A 21,538-nucleotide genomic window follows, 5' to 3' on the forward strand; every position below is an offset into this window, starting at 1 on the left:
GGGAATTCAAAAACCAGTGTGCTACAGCCATATTTTATAATGTCGTGTGCATGTGTGGGTTGCAAGACGGCCTCCCGGTCTCCATTCTCACTTCATTACTACATTTAAAGAAAGTAATATTCTCCTCCCCTTCCAAGAGCCGCTTGTTTTCCTGGAGGGGAGCTTGATCACAATAAGACAGGCCAGGGGCAAGCAATCTGAAGAGATCAGACGCAAACATGCACACACTTTGACTCAAACACACACTGAGGATTGGCGAGGAGCAAAGCAGTCACTGGAGAGCAGAGAAGAAGACAGGCAGGCAGGCTGAAGTGAGATGGATGTTGGCTCTTGGAGGAACCTCACAGCACACTGCTGCTGGGACTTAGAGATAATTTGCTGCTTGTCTGTGAAAACAAGATGTAAAGCCACAATTTATTGTTGTCCTTGCTATCCCATCTGCCGTGGGCCAGAATGAAAATGACCTGTGTTTGCAGGGTAAGCACAACATTCCTCTGCATACAACCCTATATGCAGGCAGCGCTAGAAATCATGCCAAAAGACGGGAAAAAGTTCACAGGCAGATGATGGTGACAGACTTAGATTAAAACCCACAGAGGACACACACAAACACACCCACACTGGGTTCAGTTCACAGTTGATGATGAATGCTTGCGACTCATAAAGCTTATTTTTAATTAGCGACATGGTCATTAAAATGTGTTAATTGTATGCATTGTGTTAATGCTGTGTCAAAGTCAGCTAAGGACGAGGCTCGACGAAAAGTGTGGTTTAGCGACTCCAGTAATGCAGTGTGACCCTGTGTAATTTCAGAATGGTAATTGGACAAAGTCCCCCTGCCCGTCCGTGTGCACAGACACACACCCACACGCGCTACCTATCCACAAATTTTGGCAGATGAGAAAGCAATACAGCTCCCCCTTTTGGCAGGATCTACCAGGATCAGTGCATCTTCATCAAAGACATGGCATCAACCTTGGTCTCCAACTCCTCTGCTGGCAAGAAAATACATCAAACATTAGGAATAGCTCACTAAAGACAACTTCACCGCTTCTTCCCAAAGTTGCAGTGACAGACAAATTGAAAAGTGGCACACACTAATGTGCCCTCCGCCTCCCCGAGCCCATCATTCAGTGGAATGTGTTGTTTCGGTGATGCTGAGGAAAATGGCAAAATAAGCCACTCTTAAAATCAATTATTCATAAAATCCTGAACAATACTAAAATTTTTATTGAATAATAAAACAGAGGTGATGACTTAAACAAATCGGGGCAAAACATAAACTGAATCTGATTCTGCATTCCACTTTAACAAGGGAGGTCGGTCAGGTCAACTTCAAGCTTCAGTTAATGCATCAATATATTACAAGCAGTATGTGATTCCCTGCACTTAAATTCACATGCAATACCTAAAGGCGCTGAAACGACTGCTCAAATGCCATGTCAGTGTCAGATCAGCTTGGTAGAGTAATGAAATTTGCCCAGTGGCTTGAAACTGTAGCACGGCAGCGGCCATTTTGGTTCAAGTCCACCAACTGATAACAGACGTGCCTGGAAGCCCAGAGCCCTGGAACGAACGCCCCCACTGCTGCTTTCAATGACCCCTGATGCTGGAATTCAGAGAACAAATTGCTGATTAAATAAACACACATCAGCATATCAGAGACTTAACTCCGAAGTCACGTGTCATATTAGTTGGAATAACTGCAGGTTCGCACAATATATTTTCCGTTTTAGACTACTTATCTTGCATGTATGTTATAGTTATTTTAGAACACAAATCTGTTTCAACACACTTTTCCGTTTACATGTAGCTGCAACACTGTGGTTACACTACATCATAATGCAATTAAAAAACATTTCTTCTCTTAATGTCTGATCGTTTGTTGTTTGCCCCATGAGCGGGAAACCCACAGTCCGTCATTTAACTACGTATGTCCGCAATCACGTAGTTGAGAAGGCTGAACGTACATAATGACAGTGAACGCAGCACCGCCGTCACTTCTTCCGCCCGCGTGACACCTGCAGTTACAGTCCAAACATGAGCGCTTCTGCTGTGGTTCGGAGGTTAGCAGCTCTGTCAGGAGCCTCGGCAGTGGGAGCTGGGGCTTACGGGGCTCACGGTATGCAACTGTCCTATTGTCTGTAGCTCTCGCTCAGCTGAACAGTCGTGAAAGGCTGTCATGTTGAGGTTTACGGCGCCAGCCTTGATATCAAAACACGCAGATTTAAAGTTTGCGTACTCACCACACGCCCGAGTAACTGTAAAGCAACAACACATACATGCTGCTAATGTTAAACATGCTAACGATTAATTCGGCTTTCAGTAAGCCGTCGAAGCTTCACGTTGTTTCTGTAAGAATAACCAGTGTCGTAATCAAGGTGACCCGCCTCCAGGGTGGAAGAAGGCTTTTTGTGGGTCAGCCACTGTCCACGGTAGGGATAGCTGAGTGGTTGGATAACTTTTAAAATGTGATAAGAGAGTGGTTGGTCTCACCACCGTATCACAACACGAGTATTAAGGAACATGACTTGAGGGTGTGGGTTACTGATTAACCAAATAAAGTGTGGTCTGTTGTGTCTGTGATCATGATATTCATGGTGTGATAATAAGTAACAGTTGTGTTTTTCTTGTTTTAGGTTTCAAGAACAGCGATCCTGATGACTACCGAATAGTGGTATGTTCATAATACTGCTACTTATGTTTTTTTTGAGCATTTTGTGTGCCTAATATCAGTTTTCATTCATTCGTGTTAGCAGAGGTAAAGGTCAGAGCATATGGATTCAAGACTGATTTAATTTGGGATGCACTAAAACGGTGGATAAATATGGCTTCATGGTGACTTTGTCATTGATGTAGGCACGTGAAGTGACATCTGAAATACCTCTTACCGAGCTTAGGTTGTTGTGGAGGGGGCTGCTGGGGCCTGTCTTAGCTGAACAACTATTCTAGAACCAGATAAAAATGTCTTTGGAAAGTGGAAGAAAGCTGGAGTACCTCAAAATACCCGTAAAGGCACTATACACAAAAAGTAGTGAGTAGTAACAAATTCAAATAAGAAAGAAAGATGGGTTAAAAAAATGCAGCATCTACTGTTGGCCAAATTTGTATTTTAAGCATCAGTGTATCTGCCCAATTGGTGCAACTCCAGTTATAGTTTAGTGGACTGTATGAGTGTTATTTGTTTTACTCTCAGAAAACTAAAAGATGTCTGTGAAACATTTTCACACTGTGCTGTTAATCTGGAGGAAACTTCTGTAATGCAAAAAGACAGGAAATTGATTTTTTTTTTTAATGATGAGATACTTTCCTGGCCAAACTTGGGCTGATTGATGAGAATGGTGTAAATGGTGCTTGATAGCGGCTCACTAAATATCCACTTCTAAACTTAATAATAAAAGGCCTTTCCAGAAAATGTTTGATTCACTGAACTTGATGAGTGGCTGGGAAAGGCAGAGTTTTTTCTGAAAGCTCTGTGTGTGTGTGTGTGCCTCTTCAGCTTTTTGAAACCGCCAACAAGTACCATTTCTACCACAGCCTGGCCTTGCTGGGTGCTGCCCACTGTGGGAAACCTGCTGTGGTAAGTACAGAAGCCTAAGACCCTCACTCTTGGCTGGATGCACTTAGCTCAATCCTTTAAAGTGGATATAGTGCCACAGTCGTATTTGCTGTTACCTGTCCATCCTCACTCAGAGATATTATGTTACAGAGACTGCTGTTTTATTACATTATAAATGATAAAAGTGACAGCATAAGTATAAATTTGTTGTGGATTGACGGTGAAAGAACACATTATCCCAACAAATGGAACCAGGAAAGAAAAAATGGTAGCCAAAGAATCTCCTCACTTAAATGTCACCACCCCATCATCTGTACTTTTAAGCATTCATGCATGTCCCTCTGCGTCTCATGTCTGATAATGTTGTTATTATGAGTTGACAATAAATTGGTAAAAACTGTGGAGTTATTAATTTGGATTAAATAAAATCTATGAACCAGCTTTGGAGTCAGTCCGATACAGTGAGTTTTTATTGTTTACACCTGTTTAAGGTGTCCATCTATAAAGTTACTAAACCTGCTCACTCGAGTTGTGTTGTGTGTCAAAATGGGCATAAATATTAAGCTAATGAGATAAAATGACTCATTAATCATAAGTAATGATACTCAATAACATGCGTTATTCTGCTGATAAGATACTTTAATGTGTGTAATGTGATAGTAAGCTAATAAGCCACATTAGCTAACTGAATGATGGGCTAATAAATTATGTTAGGAAATGACGTACTGTAGTAGACTAATGTTTGCTAATAATATGAATCAATAGGATAATAAGGTACATTGTTGAATTTAATGGCAGGCTATTGAGATAAATTAGCAAACTTACAATCAAGCTAACAAGATGTGCTGGCTAATCCGGTCGTAAAGTCTGACGTCACTAGCCGTGTCTGGGCCTAAACTCCGCTGCAGGTTCATATGTCAAACGATCACTATGGCATTACTGAGAGTTGAAAAACTGTCTAAAGTCTTTCATCTTTAATAAAATGATCAGCGTTCTGCTCTACCAGGTGTAACAATTGAGTTTAACATCCAGGCATCCATGAAAACGGAATTTATGACATTTAACGGAGTTAGAAGTTAGCAGGAAGTTAGCTCGCTAGCTTCTATCTAAATACAATATAGCATGTCCTGACTGCGGGGTTTTGGAAACAAATTAAAACGTACAGCTCTGTTATCACTTCCAACATAAATGAAGACAGAAAGCTAAACAGCAGTGACGTTTGTAGGGTTACTGAAGTTGGGCTAGCTGGTATATAATGATGTGCTACGTGACCGCTAGCGACACAGCTATGTTAGCATAATATAAACAAGCTAACTTTTTTTCCACTCGATAAAAGTTGACGTGAGTGTTCTCGGTGGTCAGGAACAAATGTAATCGCATGGCAGGATGCTGTAAAAGGACCAAACTTCAGCCAGGAGAACAACTGAGATAATCCATCCACAATACGAGGTTAGTCATTCATATACTGCTGCATGGGCTGGGCTGTAGTTGCATCCTGATCTTAAATAAATGATTAGCGGTAATAAAAGCCGAGGGAGGTCAACAGTGATCACTGAGTGTTTTAGGAGCTTTTTGAGATTAAATAGAAGAAAATACAAAACATTAAACATGTTAACAACACAAAAGCCATATTAAAGCAGACTACTTTAGGCCCGGAAGTAGGATTCGTCACGTCATCACTTAACGACCGGATATGTTTTCTTATGATAAGAAGCATGCTAATATTATAAATTAGCTGATGTAACATAAACTATTAAATTATGTTAGCCAATAGCATATTTGTGGGATAATAGCATGCACTGGCTAACTGAATAGTGGGCTAATAATAGCATACTCTATTATACTAATAAGATAATTAGCTATATTAGCTAACAATGCAAGGCTAATAAGATGCATCAATTTTTAAGTAAGCTGATATTATTTAATTATATTATAGGATGATATTATAATAGAAGTATAATTTAAGAAGGCTGACTCTAAATAATGGTTTGCTTTTAATGCTTTTAACTTTTCTTGCAAAACAAACAAACAAAAAACTCCTTTTTGCTGGTCCCTGTGGGGTAACATCTCAAGCAAGGGCGAGTCTCAAGCAAGAGAGGTTGGAGAGTACATGGCAGCCCTACTACAATGTGTTTGCAAACTTACAGATTTAAACTGACTGAGACCAAAATGTTTCTTTTTCACAGGCTGGTAGCCTTCTGATTGCGGGCATGGGGATGTTCTGTGGCTCTTTATACCACCAGGCTCTGACAGGGGACCCCGGACTGCGCAAAGCGGCTCCCGTGGGGGGCGTAGCTATGATTGTTGGATGGCTGGCCATGATTCTCTGAACTGTGACAGCTTACATCTTCTCCAGAGAGCCACACTGTGACACTAAACTGTCAGACTGCTAATAAATGAACTGGAGAACTTGTAAGAGTTGGCTGAGGGCTAGTGCTGAGTTATAATGTCACCCATCCAACCACCGCCTGCCCTGGGTTGTGGATGTCAGCAGGAGATAAGGTCACCGCAGGATGATCACTTTTCTGCCACTGCTGTCTGTTTGTGGCTGCTGCCCTTTGACTATAATGTTAAACTGGATAAGAAATTTAACACAAAATGAATGGAATGAACTGTATCATCCAATTTGTTATGGAACATTTTAACTTTTGGTGATTTGAGTTAAAATGCATCAATAAGACAGTGTTTGTTGTGAAAATAAAGAATCCCTCATGATAGATTAACAACGAAATCGTTTCCTAAACTCTGAAATCCTTTTTTCCACAAGGATTGTTTATTTACCTTTAAACAGTCATTTACCAGCATGAATAAATCTCAACAATGAATATTCAATCTGCTGTATACCAAAGGTCCGTGTCAAGTCTTTGCTTTTTTCCATTTCTCACAGACATCACTTTCAGATACTGATCATCTGCTGTAGATGGGTTTTTAGGTTATCTTCTTCCTCTTTTCTCCTCCGCTTGTTCAGTTTTGTCTTTTTTTAAGGACACACTGCACACCATGCTGAGATTTGTCAAGTTTGCAGCTAATATCTCTTTGGGAATTCCCTTTTGGTGCAAAAATAAAGTTTTATGCCTGTCTTGTTATCCTTGAGATTTTTCATGGATTTAACTATACGAATGGGAACAAATTGTTATTTTGGAGAGAAAATCTGAGAAAAAGCAGCCACATGTCCACTTAAAAACTTAAGCAAACTTTCTGAAAGCCTGGAGAACTACTGCTCAACAAAGTCGTACAAAATTACAGCGAAGTCTGGCTGCTTGGAAGCAAAATATAAAGAAATGAGGCAAGACTGTAAGATGTGACATTACCCTCTGATTTCTGTAAACCCATTTTGAAGACTCAAGTGTTTCAGTCTTCACTGTCTTGGTATCTTGAACTCAAACAAGCTTTCAGAAGTGTTTTCATTTGACTGCATAGTCAAATATTGTTTTGTTGAAAGACGATAAGCAAGTGTTGACACACAGAACTTTATGCTAGAACACTAGGTCAAAGTTTTTAGTATTACTTTTTTTTAACCTCCCAATGTTTGTGTAATAGTAAATAGCATTCAGTTGCATACTTACATTGTGTGCTAAAAAGAACAAATGCGTGTTAATATCTGGTCTTTAAGTGATGACGTATGAACCCTGCTTCCGGGACCAAACTACTCTGTGTTTATTAAGGCTGTTGTGTTTTACATGTTTTAATGCTTTGTATCTTGTTCTATTTAATCTGAACACCCCCTAACAAAGAGCAGTGATCACTGTCGGCCTCTCGGTTTTTGGTACCACTATTCATTTTAAAGCTCAGTTTTTAAAACCTTACGGTCTAACTACAGCCCAGCCCATGCAGCAGTATATCAATGACTAACCTCTATTGTGGATGGATTATCTCAGTTGTTCTCCTGATTGAAGTTTGCTCCGTTTACAGCATCCTGGCATGCGATTGCATTTGTCCTTAACCATCGGGAACCCTCACATTAGCTTTTATCAAGTGGGAAATAGTTAGCGTTCATCCTCCTGTGTTTATATTATGCTAACCATAGCTGTGTCGCTAGCCACCATGTAGCACATCATTATATACCAGCTAGCCCAACTTCAGTAACCCTACAAAAGTCACTGCTGTTTAGTTTCCTGTCTTCGTTTATGTTAGAAGTGATAGCAGAGCTGTACGTTTTAATTTCTTCAGAAATCCCTCAGTCAGAACATGGTATATCATCTTTAGATGGAAACTAGCGGGCTAACTCCCCGCTAACTGCTAACTCCGTTAAATTGAATACATTCTGTTTTCATGGATGCCTGGATGTTAAACTTAACTGTTACACCTGGCAGGGCAGCCACACCGATCTTTTCATTAAAGATAAAAGAATTTAGACAGTTTTTAACTCTCAGTGATGCAGCATCACTGATGCTGCAGTAATCGTTTGACTTTGGGACCTGAAGTGGAGTTTGGACCCGGAAACGGCTAATGACGTCAGACTTCAGTTCAAAAGAGTGCTTTATTTTTCACTGCAACATTAAAAGCTGTTGTCACACATGCTGTGACTCTGAACATTTCTAGATATTATCTAGCTATTATCTGGTAAATGAGAATCCAATGTTCAAAACCATCACATTGGACTGGCTAAAGTAGTAGCTAATAGCTAAGTGTAATAGTCTGGTGAAGTCATGTCTATCGAGTGGTCTTCTACACTATTAGACAGCACCCAGGTCTCAAACAAAAGTATTATTTTAAGTATTCCAATACACAAGCACATATAGATTGTGTGCTACATGTGGACAGTATAGCAGTTGACATGTTAAAGCAGCTTTAATAGCAAATTTTATTATTGTTATCATACCTGGACAGTAGAAACTTCTGTCCTAGAGGTTTGTTGTGTGCACATTCATCTGAAAGGAAAAAGGAAGCTGACTAATGGTAGTGCTAGTTTAAAGGGCATCCTCAATGTGTTGGTTTCACTAAAGGCTAGATAAACCCACAGGATTCACAACCTATGGCAGTAGAAATGGTGTCTCTTGTGGTGAATGTATTCACAGCCCCGAGGGTTTGAGCCTCTGAGTAGCAGAACACAAAAGAGTTCTTTAGCAATAGCCTCCCGTTAGCCGGGACCATGTTCCAACCACTCGGCATTCAAATTGAAAGTGAAATCCATTGAAACACTAATTCCCCTTCCTGACTGTGGGCCCATGAATGGAGACCTTTAGAAAATAGCTGTATAAATCTCTGGGTCAATTTGCTGGGGCCGGTACATAAGCCGAGGCTGTGCTCAAAAGAGAAGGCACTATTGACTGAATGCGTTGCCAGTGAGCTCTTGATCACGAGTCATAAAACCCTCATTAGAATTAAGTAGCTGCTGAGGAGAATTCTGTTCTTCCAGGACCAAGCAATCACACAAGAAAAAGCTCTGACACCCGGTCACACATCTATGACTCACAGCTTTCAAGCATATGGGAGACACCTGACTGAAAGTTACAGGCTGTTCCGCTCTGTCGGATGCATATTTGAAGTGCTATCATCAAATTTTCAGCCACTTGTTAAATATTTAAAGCGAAACCATGTGATTTTTTTTTCTTGACAAGATGTGAGCTACAAGTTCAGAACAGTTTCACACACTAGTCTTATTTTAGGGTATTTATTTCTCTCGTCTGTAGCTGACGTTCACATGGGTGGATCCTGTTGCTGTCAGCAGCACACCACAGTGTTAAAATCCATTAACTGGATCACAGAGTTCTGGTCTGCCAACACACATTTGATGTGTGAGCACACGAGGGGGGGTGAAATGGAAAGTGAGATAAAGGGAGACCCTTATCTCAGAACCATAATCTCACGAGTTAATTCAGACGACGCGTCAGCTTTTCAGTGTATCTATGAGGAGTGCTTGTTGAGCACTCGGTGTACGGTGCCTTCAAAGATTATTTTTTAAAGAGAAAATGGTTTTCTAATATATTTCATTACAAATATAAAATACAGTTTGCTTAAGTGAAAGAACATCTACACTTTTGATGTATTTATTTTACCATCTACCATGGACTGAGCTACAGTTCATCGGGGCAAACGTTTGCAGTTAATCCAAATCCTACATTTAATTTAGGAACTTGAACCATAGTAGTGCAACATAAACTAAGTTCATTTATATTTTGACCATGGAAATGTTTAAAAAACTCAAAATGGATTAATTTCAGAGGTCCAATCTCCCGCTATCAATGCAGCTCACAATTTCTCTTTGTTCCTTCTACTTCCAAGACTCTTGGTTCACTTTCCAGCAAATCAATTTCTAGCTATAACTACTGCAGCCAGGCTCTGTGATGTTTGTTTCTAATTACTGTAATGTTTAAAATAAAAGAACCTACTTTTGACATGCCCTTCCTATAACAACCAAGTTATCAGATGTGGCTGCAAGCTTGGTTAATGGGCTGAATCTATAAAACAAAATTCAGTGTCCAAAACTAAAGCAGAACCGTCTCGTAATATCTGTCCTAAACTGCAACACATATTTAAAATTTGTCAGGTATTCTTTTTAAAAAAATGTTTTAAAAGGTATCAACACCACAAACATAGTTCAACAGGTCTAAATTTAAGCCTGACCTTTATCTATATATGTGAGTTTTTAAAACAATTACCCACTGAACAGTAATAATGTACATTTTATTAATCCCGTAGGGGGATTAGTCCTCTGCATTTAACCCATTCACTCAGTTAACCAGTGGGCAGCCACCAATCCAGCGCCCGGGGAGCAGTGTGTAGGGACGGTACCTTACTCAGGGGTCCCTCAGGGTAGCTGTTCGGTGGATTTGAAACCTGACCACAGGGGTGTTGTCAGCATTCACTCAGCTTTAACATCACTCTGGATTCTCCACTAGCTCTTGTTAGCATGCTAACTGTGCAGATGCTAAGAAAGAGCTAAACTTTTGTTATCAGTATAATGTTAAGTGTTTCATTCCTGGACCCAGTTTTCCCTGGACTATCATCCTCTGGTGGTTTTGTGCAATAAAAATTAAAGTAGCACGTTACTTTGGAATGTGTTACACTCTGCAATTTATGGTACAATTTACAATAGCCACATGACAACCAGTTAGCAAAGAATTATTTGCTGTTTTCCAAGTCATTCAGTCTTGATGCTAGCTGCAGGCAGTAGCTTCATATCTTACAGACAGTTACAACAGAAGTGTCAATCTCTTCATTTCATTTGTTCCTTTGTGGACTGATTCAACCATACTCCTTGCTGTGAGAAAAGACAATCTCTCACTAATAGCTAATAGCAGTGTCTTTTGGCAGAACGATCCAAATATCTAAAGTATCATTACCAATGCTGGTATTGCTGTCAGATCGATATCATCATTGATACTTTGTTGCTATCCTCTAAGTTCAGTATGTAGCCCACTGCACTGTGTAAAATAAAATGTTCTTTGGGAAATCAATAAACCTCAAATATGTACCATGAAAAATGTCTGATCATTTTTGTGTTGACATCACATCTACTTTATTTATAGCCTATAGCACATTTACAAAGCAGTGTCAATGGTTGAAAGGTGTGCTTTGTTGTGTTTACTAGAAGATAAGATAAGATAACCTTAGTCCCACACGTGGGAAATTTGTTTTGTCACAGCAGGAATTGGACAGTGCAAAAGTTATGAAGCAAAAATTAGAATACAATAAGAATAAATACAATACACAACTGTACAGAATATAATAAAATAAAATACTATATACAGTAGAATAAAATAGAATAAAATATACAATAGGATAAAAGTAGAATACAAATGCTGTATACAACTGAGTAAAAATACAACGATGCCAGAAAAGAGTATTGCACTTAGTGTTATTGCACATATGTGGATGTGTGTGTTTGATTAGTTAAAGTCTTTGTTGTGGAGTCTGACAGCAGTGGGGAGGAAAGACCTGCGAAATCTCTCCGTCCCACACCGTGGGTGCCGCAGCCACTGAAGGAGCTGCTCAGTGCTGTCAGAGTCTCCTGCATGGGGTGGGAGATGTTGTCCATCAGGGATGACAGCTTAGCCATCATTCCCCTGTCACTTAGCACCTCCACTGGGTCCAGAGGGCATCCTAGAACAGAGCTGGCCCTGCGGATCAGCCTGTTCAGTCTCTTTCTGTCCCCGGCAGAGATGTTGCCACCCCAGCAGACCACACTGCAAAAAATGGCTTAGGCCACCACAGAGTCATAGAAGGTCTTCAGGAGTGGGCCCTTCACTCCAAAAGACCTGAGTCTCCACAGCAGGTACAGCCTGCTCTGCCCTTTCCTGATGAGGGCGTCTGAATTATGAGTCCAGTCCAGTTTGTTGTTCAGATGAACACCAAGGTACCTGTAGCTGTCCACAGCCTCAATGTCCGTACCTTGGATGTTCAGTGGTTGCAGTGGAGGATGTTTGTGCCTGCGGAAGTCTACCACCAGCTCCTTGGTTTTACTGGTGTTGATCTGGAGGTAGTTCAGCTGGCACCAGTCCACAAAGTCTTGGGTCAGTCCTCTGTACTCCCTGTCGTCCCCATCAGTGATGAGGCCGACTATTGCAGAGTCATCAGAGAACTTCTGCAGGAAGCACTGGGTGGAGTTGTGGGAGAAGTCTGCAGTGTAGATGGTGAAGAGGAACTGAGTCAGAACCGTTCCCTGTGGGGCCCCAGTACTGCAGACGACCCGGTCCGACACACAGCCCTGAGTTTTCACATACTGTGGTCGGTCGGTGAGGTAGTCCAGTATTCATGTTGTGAGGTGATGGTCCACTCCTGAATTCTCCAGCTTGTCCTTCAGGACCGTCGGAAGAACGGTGTTAGAGGCACTGGAGAAATCAAAGAACATGATTCTCACAGTGCTCCCAGCAGTCTCCAGGTGAGAGAGGGAACAATGTAGGAGGTGAATGACGGCATCATCCGCTCCAATGCCAGGCTGGTAAGTAAACTGAAGTGGGTCCAATGATGAGCTCACCAGGTGCCGAAGCTGAGCCAGGACCAGCCGCTCCAGGGTCTTCATCAGGTGGGAGGTCAGAGCCACCGGTCTGTAGCTGTTGAGGTCCTTGGGGCGTGAAGTCTTTGGCACTGGTACAACACAGGAGGTTTTCCAGAGCTGTGGGACTCTTCCCAGCCTCAGGCTCAAGTTGAAGAAGTGCTCCATCACCCCACACAGTTGGTCCGCGCAGGACCTGACGACCCTTGAGCTGATGCCATCTGGGCCCGCTGCCTTCTTGGCTTTAATCCTCCTCAGTTCCCTCCTAACCTGGGTGGTTGAGAGAGACAGGCTGGAGCCTTGAGTTGAGTGTGTGTTGGATGCTGTTGTTGGGGTTGGGGAGGAGTGAGCAGGGTGAGTAGAGGAGGTGTGAAGTGTCTGAGGTGTCAGAGGTGGAACGGCAGCAGTGGGGGTGGGTGAGTCTGCAGCCGATGTTGAAGACTGCCTCATGGATGAATGAAATCTGTTGAAGAAATGACTCAGTTCATTTGCGAAGTTAAGTAGTGATTCATCTCGTCAGTCATGAAAGGCTGCTGTCCCCTACATATGCTGCTTGTATAGGTTAAAAATATTGGAATCAGTATTGGTATTGGCAATACTTACCCTGTATTTATTTGGTATTGCAATCAACACCAAGATTTGCAGTATTGCGCTAGCGTATTGCACAGTATAACACTAGTGTGTACAAGGATAGGATCCTGAAACTGAAATGACAATAGCAGCTTGTCCGACTGAGACGTATTAAAGTGTCCTTTGTGAAAAAGGCCCTCTGGGTGCACCTGTTATGATTTACACATGTCCTTTTACATGGGCGAGTGATAAGTGTTAGAAAGTACACTAAATGCCCTTTGATTGAATGTGGTTTTAATGTGTTGTGTGTTGCTGTTTAATCCATAAAGCTGAATAGATTACAGAGGCAAACCCATGGGCTGTCTGCCTTTGCCTCTGACTCAGTCTGTAGTGTTGCAAGCTTGGGAGAAAGCAGAGGCAAAGATACCAACGGTAGATATTGTTAATTATGCCTCCAGGGACTTCCTCTGCACTTCACAAGCGTTCCTATCTTTTTATTCCCCCTCAACTCAAGAATATATTATTTAGTCAAAAATGTTCGCCATTTTTTCCCTCTGTTTTGGCCTTTTTCTCATCTTACCCTGCAGACAGATTTAATTACATCAGCATCTTCTGTGAGGGGATTGTGTGTGTGTGTGTGTGTGTCTCAGTTTATTTTGGTCAAAAAATAAAGAAAGTGGTTCTGTGAGCGTTATCAGTCATGAATGAGTAAGGTGACAGTGAGCTTATAGGAATTGAGACCCTGGCTATGGATTGATGTGCACTCACCAGATCCTCAATCTGAAGACCTGAATGAAACTCTCTGGCTAGGCCGTCTTTGGCGAGGCCACTTGATTGCCCAGAGCTTCCTCCCTCTCATTCACATGAACCAGGGGACACACAAATACCTACTCACAGACACACACGGGCAATAAATTAAAGTGCATGCTGTATAATACCACCACAGCAGCGCCAAATCCCCTCTCAAAGGCATCAATCAGGACGCAGCGTCTCGCATTGCGGAGCGGAATGACTCTAACGGCCGTCCCGAGCGCTCCCACATCCCGGTCTCCCCCTCTGACCTTTTCAAGACACTTAAATGATATCACACCCTCAGATAGATTATACCCTCACTTCAATGGACATCGAGGCCCCATCACTTCAGCCCCCTTTTCACGGCTTTATACCCAATCTTTTCGCTTCACTCTGCAGCACAGTCATGATGGCAATGCATCAGAGGAGCTAAAGGGATGACACCGGAGGGAGCTGCTATTGTTACCACTGTCATCAGCAGCCGTCTCACAGAGTAATGTGGTGTCTGGAAATTGTTATTAGACAGCTGGGATGGTAAAGATAATGGCGAACAGTGGTTGGGATTATGTTGCATAAATGATATTACATAAACTCGCTATGATCTGCGGTTCAACAAAGCACTTTACAATGAATTTCTCGCTTTTGTAAATATTCAAAGAAAATGCTTTTGTATAACTATAATCAATTTGATGTATACTTTAAACCTGTTGCTGAGAATTACTGTGCTATAGTTCTAGCTAGAGATTTACATACTTCCATTGTGGACACTATAGTTTTGTCCCCACTGGCTTTTTAGTAATTTCTTTGAGCTAGGGTGACATACAGCTTTAAGAGTAACTAGAATTTTAATTATATAGCACAAAGTAAAAAAAAAAAAAAGGCTTTAAGGCTAATCTTAAAAGTAGAGAGGGTGTCTGTCTCCTGTGTATTTATTTTGTTGTTTTCTGAAATAAACACAGGGTCAAAATTATATATACACTATACTGCCAGTAGTATTTGCTCGTCTGCTAGTGACATCGCTTTCTTAATCCACAGAGTTTAATATGATGTTGGCTCACCTTTTGCAGCTATAACAGCTTCAGCTCTTCTGGGAAGTCTTTCCACGGGGTTTGGGGATTTTTGACCATTCTTCCAGAAGCACATTTGGGAGGTCAGACATTGATGTTGAACCAGAAGGCCAAAGGTGTTCTGTCAGGTTGAGGTCAGGGATCTGTGTAGGCCAGTCAAGTTCTTCCACACCAAACTCACTCATCCATGTCTTAATGTGTCTTGCTTTGTGCCCTGGTGCCCAGTCATGTTGGAACAGGAGAGGGCCATCCCCAAACTGTTCCCACAAAGTTGAGAGCATGAAATTGTCTTGGTGTCTTGAAGCATTAAGAGTTCCTTTCACTGGAACTAAGGAGCTGAAATCAACTCCTGAAAAACAACCCCTACCAAGCTTTATACTTGGTATAATGAAGTGAAACGAGTACCGTTCTCCTGGCAACCACCAAACCAGACACCTGACTCTGTGGGATTTCCAGATGGAGAAGTCTGATTCATCAATCTGGAGAACACTGCTCCACTGCTCTATAGTCCAGTGGTGGCGTGTTTTTCTCAATAAATGCTTTGCCTTGCACCCTCGGCTATTTAAAGCTTGGATGCAGTTGCTCGGCCATGGAAACCCATTACACGAAGCTCTCTACACACAGTTCTTGAGCTAACCGGCCACATGAAGTTTGGAGCTCTGTAGCGACTGACTCTGTAGAAAGAATCTGTGCACATCAGCATCTGCTGACCCAGATCTGCAATTTACATGCCCTAAAACTTCATGGCTGAGTTGCTGTCTTTTCCAGTTGTTTGTAGTTTGTTATAATGCTACTAACAGTTTACTGTGTAATATTTAATAGTGAGGAAATTTCACGACTGTACATCTGTTTGAAAGCCCCCACCTGAATTGTTTTCTGTTCTCTCTACATGTCATGCTTTTGGCTTTTATGCTCTCTAAGCCATTGGTGGAGTTCTGAGGAGGTTTCTTTGTCTTCAGTTGTGCTTCTCAAATCTTTTCCTCTGTAACTCATTCACCTGTGGATATTTAAGGCCTGATTGTGCAGCAGTTATTTGAACAATATTACTTAGCATTATGAACATTATGCACTCTGGCTTCTCACCCTGTGTGAATATTTCTTCAGCTAACTATATGAGTTTTTTGGTTTGTTTTCTGCTTTTTAGTTCTCAGTCCATAACCTGTTAAAGAAACTTTGTTCCCACTCTGTCTTCTCTGGAAACACTGGTGCACACCACCAGCCGCTCACCTCTGGAAAGAATCCTGCAAAGAGACGGACTTACCTGCAACTCACCTGCCTGCCCACAGTCTACTGTCTAGGAATAGGCCCTCCTCATCTCAGATCCCTCCAGAGCTTATTTTCTGTAATCCCTCAAGTAATAAAATCTGCTCACAATAGATTAGAGGTCTTTCAGTAAACTATGTTCAATTTTAAACTCGGCGAGAGTGCCAGTAAAATGATAAATAGGTTAGTTCTTAGATTGTGTTTTTCTACTCTACCTAAGCACTCAAAGTGCTTTATACAACATTCACCCAAACCCTTTTTTTGTACACTTAAATGTTTTTTTTTACCTAACATTTATACATTTATGCTGAATGTATAAGAGAGCAACTTGGTGTTCAGCATCTTGCCCAAGGATACTTTGGCATACAGACTGGAGAGCCAGGGATTGAACCACCGACCTTCCACTTATAAGGCTACCTACACCTGAGCTACAACTACTCTAGCAAAACATGACACCACCAGCTAGCTTGCTGACCAGCTTTCTGCATGTGCTTCATTTCATGCAATCACCTCAAGGTACATATACAGTGATTTCTACCAAGTTGCGTTAAGAAAATAAATGAACCTGTACAACAAAGCTTGATTTTTGTTTTACTCTAAAAGATGCATGTTGTACAATCTTCAGTTCTAGAAATGATTAAAACTATTACATGTTGTTTTGACATTCATGTGCATGAGGAATGAATCTGATTTGCATCTCTATATTCAGCAGCATTAAAAATGTTCTTGAGCCAACATTAGGCCCGTGCACAGACTCAGCTGAGACAAAATCAAAGTAAGAAAGGAGATTTCATAAAAAAGAAAAGAGAACATTAAAAAATAAGGCTAAAATATATGATATTTTATCACCCACTGACATAGAGCTGACCAACAGGTTTGGACTGCATGCCTGAAGTTCAACGCTTCATCAGCATTAACTGCGTAATGTTATATATAGTCATGAATCAGTCACAGCGATTTTCCTTGGCTACATTTTAGCTGAAAATACTGTTGGTTTTACTGCAGTAGAATGAATGTTACCTTCAGGACTTGTGCTTCTAATGGACTATTAATCCACTCTTGCTAAATTCAATATGGTTGACATATCTTAATTTCAAGCTGATTTCCTCTGTTTACTGTAACTGTTTTCCAGTCTGACCCCAAGTTCAAACCCCCAAATATTAATTTTACTGTCACAGAGACACTTTTTGCTGACAAACTAGTTATTAACCCTCAGAGTTTTACCAGTCGATCTATGTCCCTGCCCTAACCTATGATCGTGAGCTTTGGGTAGGGTCTGAACGAATGAGATATAAGCGGTGGAAATGAGCTTTCTCCAAAAGATGGCTGGCCTCTCCCTTAGCAATACGGTGAGGAGTTCAGTCATTTGAGAGGGACTCGAATGATTAAGAAGACCAGCTACTCCTCCACATTGAAAGGAGCCAGTTGAGGGGGTTTAGGCATCAGACTAGTCTGCCTCCTGGGTGAACTGTTCTGGAGAGATTATATCTCTTTCAGCTGGCTGAGAATGCATCAGTGCTCCTCCAGATATGCTGGAGGAGGTGACTGAGGAGAGGAAGGTCTAGGCTTTTTTGCAATCCAGTCCCAAAAATGGAAGTCTGAGTGGGTGTTTTTAAAGAATAGGTTACCAATATTGGAAAGACAAATATTTTTTGCCAGACTTTTTCTTTGCTGTTTTAAAATGCTCACATTTTCCAGTTGTGACAAATGTTCTTTTGTTTATCCATAAAACAAAACATTTTCCCCCAAATACATGTTCACAGGCTCCTGCAGTTTCCACTTGATTTGACTTGCCAGGAGGAATATTTTTAAGGCAGCCCTTAATTCTAGACCTGGGTGATACAGTGGTGTGAAAGGGTGTTTACCCCATTCCTGATTTGCATATTTGTCACATTTACATCAGGTAATGTTCAAATGTTGGTTCATGGTTTTCTTCCATTTTTGATCTACTGCAGAATATTTTTAAGGCAGTTATCTGCTATAAAAAGCCAGGACAGGAAAATCTCCTCAGTTACTTTGACACAAATGCATCTGCTGTGATGCTTAAACCTCTGATGAAGTCTCACAAGTGTCAGCTTTGTTTTTATAACCAACATAGATATAGAAATATGGATATATACTGATAAATGATCATTATTATAATATTTCTGGCTGTATGAGTCAAAATTTAATCGAATCAAATCGGGACGTTGTGAATCTCAATCGAATCGATTATAGAAATCAGTGACGATATCCAGCCCTAAACATCCTGCCAACAGCGGTGGTGGTAGTGTGATGGTCTGGGGCTGTTAAGCTGCCTATGGACCTGGACGACATGCTGTGATAAACTAAACCATGAATTCTGGTATCTACTAAAACATCCCGAAGAAGAACGTCTGGCCACCTGTTCATGACCTCAAACTGAAGCTTGATGAAGACTCTGGAGTGGCCTAGTCAAAGTCCTGACCCGAATCCTATCCGGTTGTTCAGTCTGACGTCACTAGCCGTGTCTGGACCTAAACTCCGCTGCAGGTCCATATATCAAACGATCACTATGGCATTACTGAGAGTTGAAAAACTGTCTAAAGTCTTTCATCTTTAATAAAATGATCAGCGTTCTGCTCTACCAGGTGTAAGAATTGAGTTTAACATCCAGGCATCCATGAAAACGGAATTTATGACATTTAACGGAGTTAGAAGTTAGCAGGGAGTTAGCTCGCTAGCTTCTATCTAAATACAATATAGCATGTCCTGACTGCGGGGTTTTGGAAACAAATTAAAACGTACAGCTCTATTATCACTTCCAGCATAAATGAAGACAGAAAACTAAACAGCAGTGACGTTTGTAGGGTTACTGAAGTTGGGCTAGCTGGTATATAATGATGTGCTACGTGACCTCTAGCGACACAGCTATGTTAGCATAATATAAACAAGCTAACTTTTTTTCCACTCGATAAAAGTTTACGTGAGTGTTGTCGGTGGTCAGGAACAAATGTAATTGCATGGCAGGATGCTGTAAAAGGACCAAACTTCAGCCAGGAGAACATCTGAGATAATCCATCCACAATACGAGGTTAGTCATTCATATACTGCTGCATGGGCTGGGCTGTAGTTACATCCTAAGGTTTTAAAAACTGAGCTTAAATAAATGATTAGCGGTAATAAAAGCCGAGGGAGGTCAACAGTGATCACTGAGTGTTTTAGGAGCTTTTTGAGATTAAATAGAAGAAAATACATAACATTAAACATGTTAACAACACAAAAGCCATATTAAACGCAGACTACTTTAGACCCGGAAGTAGGATTCGTCACGTCATCACTTAACAATCGGATTGAAATGCCGTGGCATGACCTTTAAAAAGCGGATAATGCTCGAAAACCCTCTAATGTGGCTGAATTACAACAATTCTGCAGAGATGAGTGAGCCAAAATTCCTCCAGAGCGCTGTAAAAGACTCATAGCCAGTTATTCCAAACGCTTGATTGTAGTTGTTGCTGCTAAGGGTGGCCACACAAGTTATTAGGTTTAGGGGGCAATCACTTTTTTACACAGGGCCATATAGGTTTGGATTTTTTTCCCCTTAACAGTAAACACCTTCATTTAGAAACTGCATTTTCTTTGTATTTGTGTTATCTTTGTCTAATATTTGAATTTGGATAATGATCTGAAACATTTAAGTGTGACAAACATGCAAAAAATAGAAAATCACTTTTTCACACCACTGTATGAAGTGATGTTTCGCATATCGTTTCCTCTCCCAGTAAAAGGAAGTAAAAACTAAAGAGTTTAAGAGACATCACACTCCTCTTTTGAAGCATCTCACTCTGTCTGCTGAAGGCTATGGTTATCTCTTACTTCTCATTTGGCAGACAGCTAGTGTCGCTCCCTCAGCTTGCTTATTAAGTGCAGTGTGGTACAGCATTATCTTGATAAATGTTCCTCTTATGGCACGGGATAGGCTGATGAATCAGACAGCGTTGGGCTGTATATGGCCAGTTCTTCTCACTGTCACAGTGTGATAGCAGACTGTGAGGTGGTAATGATCCACTGACAAGCTGAGGGGGAGGTCTGACAGGTTATTCCAGGCGCTATCAATCCACTGAAATGTAGCAGCGATGCAGAATATGAATAACTTGGGAATGTGCACACGAGGTTTACCCTCAGATATTAAACAGTAAGTGGTTCACCTACCAGTATTGAACAACTGCTGGGGGATCCCAGGGAGACATTATTGCTTCATTTTATTTAACACATCTTATTTTTGGGAGTTTAATTCTATCTTCCCTGTGTGAAATTTTCTAAGTCAAATATCATTTGGGAATATAAAAAAGGAAGTTACTCCTTAAAGAGCCAAAAGTTTTGCAGCTGAACTTCAGTGTCACGAGAAGTTCAATTTAACCCGACTCTGAAATGTCACCTGAAGAGATCTTTAAGGGTAAAAAAAATAGAATAAAAACCACAAGGATGTCATCACGATCATCTCAAATCTGACCTGAGATGACACGATCTGGATAGAGGATTGGAGTTTGTTGGATGAGGATGCTAAAGATTTTTGACTGTATCTCCTTGTGAGGTTACACAATATTTCACAAGAAAGATGACAAACTTAAAGAAACTTTATTACAGGGTCTTGCAGCACAGCTGAGACTGTCTACCTAGGTCTCAGCTTTGCAGCTGAAAGTTGGTACCATTAAGAGTTACGCATAACATGCTAAGCTTTTTGTTCTTAACCGACACATTAACCACAAAGCCTCCTACTGCTCAGGACTCATCAGGCTCATTCTGGGCAGCTTGCTTATGACCTCCTTCCCCAGGCCTTGCTCCCTTCCTTTTTTCCTACTTTGGGACAGGACTAACAGAACATCTCGGATCCAAGGAGCAAAAATAAGCTTGCTCCAAATGTTGTCTTCTGGGGTCATGTTTAGAGATAACGGGTGGGCTCGGAGTAGAGCCGCTGCACTAAATATAGTCTGTTGTGGAGGTTTGGGTAACCGACTAGGATGACTCCTCAGAGACGAGGTGCGTTGAGGGTGTCCGATTGGTCGGCAGAGTCTAGGACACACGGGAGATTATGTCTCTCAGCTCTGCATTTCTGTGAAAGAGCTGGAGTCAATTGCTGGAAGAAGGGGGGTCTGGGTGTTTTTGCTTAGAGTGCTGCCCATGCAAACTGGAACTATAGAAGAGGCAGAAAATGCATCCAACCACAGCTTCCTCCCACAGCCTAATAGCATGCATGTTAGGTTAACTGGTGACTCCAAATTGGCCATAGGTGTTTGAATGGTTGTCTCTCTGTGTTAGCGCTGTCCTGAGTGTAACTGCTGCTGACTCTTTGACAGCAGGGATTGGCTCAATCTCCACCACAACCCTAGA

At 41.4% G+C, this 21,538-nt stretch overlaps 2 protein-coding genes across 2 annotated transcripts in view; both read left to right on the forward strand.

Annotated features, from left to right (window-relative positions):
* Window positions 1–1,965: 1,965 nt before the first annotated feature.
* tmem256 (transmembrane protein 256) lies at window positions 1,966–6,645 on the forward strand. Its single transcript, XM_004571019.3, has 4 exons — window positions 1,966–2,122; window positions 2,640–2,677; window positions 3,500–3,580; window positions 5,746–6,645. Exons 1-4 carry the CDS (start codon window positions 2,041–2,043, stop codon window positions 5,887–5,889), a joined length of 345 nt encoding a protein of 114 aa, XP_004571076.1. The 5' UTR covers window positions 1,966–2,040; the 3' UTR covers window positions 5,890–6,645.
* A 12,572-nt stretch (window positions 6,646–19,217) lies between these two features.
* tmem102 (transmembrane protein 102) overlaps window positions 19,218–21,538 on the forward strand; it is a 30,357-nt gene continuing 28,036 nt past the window's right edge. Inside the window, exon 1 of the mRNA XM_076881944.1 lies at window positions 19,218–19,241. The gene's annotated coding sequence lies outside the window, so the exon portion shown is untranslated. The remainder of the gene's footprint in view (window positions 19,242–21,538) is intronic.

The sequence above is a fragment of the Maylandia zebra genome, linkage group LG3 (genome assembly GCF_041146795.1).
Source record: "Maylandia zebra isolate NMK-2024a linkage group LG3, Mzebra_GT3a, whole genome shotgun sequence".
Classification (NCBI taxonomy): Eukaryota; Metazoa; Chordata; class Actinopteri; order Cichliformes; family Cichlidae; genus Maylandia; species Maylandia zebra.